The following is a 6,000-nucleotide window of genomic DNA, read 5'->3' on the forward strand; positions in this document are numbered from 1 at the left end:
GGATCTAAATAAAAATTACTTGTTATGTAAATGCACATTTGAACAAGAATATAAAAATGTTTAAAACTGATTAAACATACATGATTAAAATATTAAATGTATAATATTTAAAATTGTTTTAATTAGTTCAAATGAGTATATTGACAATAATAATTACACATATATATATATATATATTTTTTTTTTAAGCACAAGATTAAGTGCTTGCAAGTTTATAGCAGAAAAAAGTGTAGATAATAAAAAAAATCCCTTTTGGCACACCGGAAGACAGAAGTAGATTTCACTGGTGCTAAGTAAGAGATAAAAAAGATTTCCATCTTAAAGTTAAGAAAAACTTCAAATTTACGCAATACGACAATGGTTGCATGTGAAAAAAAAGTTTTACATGCTTAGCATACGACAAGCCCCATCTTCCTACAATTCCAGCAACATTTTGGTCATCCCTTACCGTAAGGGTTGGTCGTATCAAAAATTGTTGCAGACAAAAGTTTTTACAGGACTAACAACCACTTTAAACCGATTCGATAATGTGCCTATTAAGGGAGGTATGATTTTTTTGTTTTCGAAACTCCATTTTCACCAACCCCTGGGCCAATGGTTGGTGATATCAAAACCCTTTACTTAGATAAGTTTTAGGCCCTTATCCGAAGAACAGTAGCAACTTTAAACGAATTCGATGTTTTACTTAATAAGAAAGTTATAGTAATATTTTGTTTTTTCAAAAAAGCTCCCCCATCACCACCCCTACAGTCTGATTGTGTCCATTAACAAACTCGACCGAGATTTTTAGTCGTTATATTTTATGTATCAATTTGAAAGTGATTAGTGCAAAATTACAGAAGTTATCGTGTCCTCAAGAAAGTGAAATATAAATGTATATATAAACTTTTGAACTGATGGTAGTTTTGGGGTCTGGGGGATGTGAAACGCGAAGACATGTCAAAATTTTCCAGAAGTCGAATCATGGTACCCATTGCAATACAAAGCTTTGTTATGAAATCTATCTAAAAAAGCAGTCGCAAAAAAATGTTGTCTTAAAAAAAGAAAACAAAAAAGCTCCCACAGTATTGCAACTCTTTCTTGGCTATACATCAAGTCATGATTACCAAAATAAGATTTAAACATCACAATTTCCAAATTTTGAACAAAAACAGTTTGATTTTAGGAGCTTCCTTAATCTGTGAGATAAATTTAGGAAAAATTTATTTGTAAAGAAGTGATTCTAATTAAAAAATTAATTTAAAAGAGAATTGTTTAAAAATATTGGAAAAACAAATTGTAACTTTTATGAAAGTAATGAAAAAAATTGCTTCTTGTTTAGGTCTGGAATATAATTTAGGCACCAAAGTTACTTTTAATTTTAATAGCCATTTAATTGAAGAAGAATAAAAAAAAATTTTTTTAATAAAAAATAAAATAAAAGAGGGCCAAAAAACACAATATTTATTTTTTAGAGGCAGTGAATAAATTTTAAGAAAAATATTCATACGTCGGTTAAGCTTAAATTTATTTAAGTAAAGTTTTCTCTAAATCTAACACGCCCTTCAATAAAGGCTAAAATAATAAAAATAAAAATTTCAAAAACATTTTGCTGCATTTTAGATCAGGGTTCTTTAATTTAAAAAAATTGTAGACACTTCTTGATAGCTTTGTTATGAGGTATAAACTTTCAAAACAATTTGAAAAATACTGAAATTGAGATAGAGCAAAATAAAAAAATATATATATATACCTCAATTTTAAGAGGTGAGGATTGATTTTTTGAAAAAAACGTTTTTTCTTTATATATGCACTGTAAGTAAGAAATTTGCTTTAATAAATTTTTCTCTGAAATGCCTCTGATGAAAATCAAAATTAGTTGCTTTTATGATATCCCCCATCCTCTTAACAATTTTTGAAAAAAGATTAATGTGATTTAAAGAAATATTTGAGACAAATTAGAAGAAAATCAGTTATGTCAATCCTGAGATATAAGGCCAAAAGTAATACAATACACATACATATGTGTTTTCTGGTTTACTTCTACTATTGTAGCTATAATGGCCAGGAAAGTAAAATTATAGAACATCATCAAAAAACTTGTCCCTACTTATTGTTATTACATATATTATACAGTTAAAAAATTCATTACATGAAAGAGAACTTATAATTATAGTAGTAATAAAGTAATACTATAAAATGAACCATCTTGAAAGCACATACTTCTTTTGTTGTAAACATTATATTCTAGTAAATTTAATCCAAATACCTACATAAAGAAACAGCTGTAAAACTTGAAAAATCCTGTATCATGGAATTTCTACTAAACATTTTCATTTGTTTAAAATCTTAATCATGATCCTCTTACAGTGAGTTATCACACTTATCAATTTGTTCATATTTAATAACTAACAACACTACTGCTGTTGTCAAAGTGGAATTTGAAGTTTTTGAGTCAAATAAAAAACAAGTAGAAAGAACGGACCATTAAATTAGTAAACAGTATAAAGTTCATTTTAGGTAGTAAAATTTAAAGAAAGATAGAGTAAAATACTTTAAATAAAACAGAGTGAATGTTGTTAATCAGTAAAAATTCTTTTTTACTTCCTTGTATGAAGTAAAGGAAGTAAAAAAGTGATCGTGAAGCATGTTGGTTTTTAGATTTCAACGGAATATCCATTACTGAAACCGTTTTGACTAGTTTTGGTGTGACGACTGTACATACGTATGTATGTATGTACCGACATATGTATCTCGCATAACTCGAAAACAATTTGCCATAGGATGTTGAAATTTTAGGACTGTTATAACATCTACGTGTACACTTGCCCTTTTAATTACAATCGACTGAACCAAAAGTATCCAAGAAAGCCTAAAATCCAAAAAAATTTGGGTTTAAAATTTTTCTTAACTGCAGTAATAAGACCTCATTGAGAGCTTTTCAATTATATATGATAAGCGGTAGTTGTTTTCATCGGTTCCAGAGTTATAGCCAAATAAAATTTTAATTAATAAAATATTTGGATCTTACAAGGCACTTTGGTTCAAATCAGACTTCCACTCCTTTTTTTTAACTTGTTATTTTTTTAATTCAAATATATCGAGTTATTAATAATTATTAACCTCTGATTGTAAAAAAAAATTTACAACGAATAATAATTCAATAAAAATAAAAAATCAGAGGTTTTTAATGAAATAAATTGTTATGTACTTTTCATTGAAAAAAAAAAAGTGTTAATGTAATTTAATAGGCGTGCAAAGAAGTCATGTGTTACCACATCAGATATTTAGATTTTTTAAATTAATTTATTTATTACTATGACCTTGGATATACTCTATCATGTATTTTACCACGGAAGGTAAGTTGGGATGTAATTATTCCTTGCCAGGAACCAAACTTAAGAGAAACTGATGCTAACCAATGCATCAATCAATCAGCCGATGTTTCTACTTGCAGTTAATTCAACCTTGTACAATTAAATTCTTAATTAAAAAGAAAACTGTAAATGTATGTTTCTGGTTAAAAAGTATGCAGAAAAAAAATTAAAATGCTCTCAAAATAGAAAATAATTACATCTCAATAAGTAATTAAATACATTCTAAGTTATTCATAAGAAATGTTTATTTAAATTTAAATTATAAAACAACAAAGTTAACAAAAACATTTTAACATATATTTCTAAAATATTTTTCTTTACATTGGAATGGTTAAAATGGAATTAAAATGAAGTTAAAATTCTCTTTAAAATGGAATAGTTCTGTACATCAGTTTATGAGCCCATACAGAAGACTAAAAAACAATTCCATATGAATCGCTCAGATATATTTTATCGGTAAAATTACTTGGTTTTATTTTACAAATTTTAAAATAGTTTATCAATTATAAAACTAAAATTACAAAATTACATTTTTAATTTGATTATACTTACATGTTTATATCTCTTCTGAACAGCAGAAATAACAAAACTATGGTACTTCATGATGGTAAAAAAATTATAATAAATTTTAACAAAAGATGAAAGAACTTAATATTTAATTTGATCAAACAGTATCAGTAAGTATTTGTGTTATTTTCAACTTGCATAAAATATCATTCAAGAATTAACACTTACATATGTATGCACTGCGTCTGATTTATATTAATTATTAAGACGTGAAAATGTTACAATTATTTTCCTAAAAATAATTTTTATTATTGTTATATTTTGTTTTAAGTTACACAAATTGTATTACTTTTGTTACAGATTTAAAGAAAATGAATGCATCTATTTAACCACAATATTTTATGTGTTTTTTTTTTTTTTGAAAGAAGCATAAATAAATTACAGATCTAAAAATAACATTTAACAATCATTTGTAAACAATAAACAAGTTATCAGAACTACAATAAATTACTTCAAAAAGTAAAATAAACTAATTAAAAATTCAAAAACGTTTTAAATTGTACGTTTTAAATTAATAATCAAGAATATTATTAACGGTGTCTTGTTGAATTATTAATATAAAATAAAACTACGATTAAATTAAAGAACAGTGGCCAACTAATCCTTGCCAGTGACCTATAAAGACCTATGTTATATTTAAGACAATATAACACCGCATCTAACAATCAATATCAGCAGTGATTTAAGTGTCATGTGATTATATTATCAGTCAATCGTTATCAATACCATTCAATACTAATTTATTTTTATAAAATAACAACTAATCGAATATAGCAATTAAAATTAAAAAAAAAAAAAAATTGTATATATAAATAGATACTGACATACTAAGTTTACTACTTTTCCCATTTCATTTTGAACATTGAAAATGAGATATGTTCAAGTGCATAAGCCACAACATAAATACTAAGGAATATTGTGTTCCTTGATAACAGTGTAATCATCTACTTCCATATACACTGATCTTTTAAAAAGTAATACCTTTAGTTAAGAGTAGTACTTCTGTGCAAATATTTTACACTTTGTTAAGTAAGTGCAATACTTAAGAACTACGAGTAAAGATGTGACATTCGGAATTAATAGTGAAAAGTCTTCGATCCAGATTATTTAAACATCTCTAAAATTTCACCGATTAAAATAATCAAATATTTGAATTAGATATTACACAGATTTCATAAAGAACAGACAGCAGTTTACAAATCTTAACAGCAACCCAGCATTCACAGGAAGCATCAAGGATACGACCAGAAAACTTTGATTTGCAGCTTAACAAAACAGAAAATTAATAAATAAAAAAGATAAATCATTCAAGTCCATACGCGTAAAAATAATGACGTGAAATAATAGTAAATAAAATAAAATGCACAACTAGCAAAATCATGCTGCAATATATAATAACAATTTTGAAGGCAACTTAGATAATTTAAAAATACACACTTAAATGAGGGAGTGAAATATTGATGAATAATTGAGTAATGTTACTTTGTGAAACAAAAATTTGTTAATTTTAAACAAATTGGAGGAAATGTGTTTTAAATGCTTAAGTACCATTTTTAGAATGCTAACAGCCGCATAAGTTCTTTCTCATAGCCTAAAGTACTACTGCATTGAGTAAATTAAAAACTGAAAAGCAGTGCATTACTTTCACAGCCGGTCAAGTTGATAAAATAGTTCCTTTTTATTGAAAAACAATAACCAAAATTATGAATTCTTTTTTCCACATTTTATGTAAAAATATATTTTCTTTCCCATGTAGGTAACCCTACATGGACCAACAGAGCTATAGATCTAGAAAAAAAAGTACTGTAATCGGTTAAATTTGGATGTATACGGTTTTCACTGGATCTTGACGTTTTGATACCTAAGGAACTCAAAAAACCGGATGGAAATTTTCCGGATGTTAATGTTCGTATGTACTGTCGACGAACGGTTTTGACGGCACATGGCACTTAATAACCTTGTGGTAGCTCTGAAAAGGGCCGTTTTTGTCGTTAGCGTTGAGAACAGCTGTCGGGTCCGGAAACCGGTCTCCGGCGAAGTCGACTTGGCTGTAGTCGGGGAGTTGCGGCCGTACATT

The 6,000-nt window shown here is 27.2% G+C and overlaps 1 protein-coding gene across 2 annotated transcripts in view; it reads right to left on the bottom strand.

Annotated features, from left to right (window-relative positions):
- Nucleotides 1-4,475, bottom strand: part of LKRSDH (lysine ketoglutarate reductase/saccharopine dehydrogenase) — a 92,198-nt gene extending 87,723 nt beyond the window's left edge. The window contains exon 1 of one of the 2 annotated variants that reach the window (XM_075374307.1): nucleotides 3,909-4,475. In XM_075374307.1, the coding sequence (XP_075230422.1) occupies nucleotides 3,909-3,959 (51 nt within the window). In that variant the 5' untranslated portion in view covers nucleotides 3,960-4,475. The remainder of the gene's footprint in view (nucleotides 1-3,908) is intronic. The other variant, XM_075374306.1, reaches the window with a different exon arrangement.
- Nucleotides 4,476-6,000: the final 1,525 nt, after the last annotated feature.

The sequence above is a fragment of the Lycorma delicatula genome, chromosome 8 (genome assembly GCF_047948215.1).
Source record: "Lycorma delicatula isolate Av1 chromosome 8, ASM4794821v1, whole genome shotgun sequence".
In the NCBI taxonomy this organism is placed as follows: Eukaryota; Metazoa; Arthropoda; class Insecta; order Hemiptera; family Fulgoridae; genus Lycorma; species Lycorma delicatula.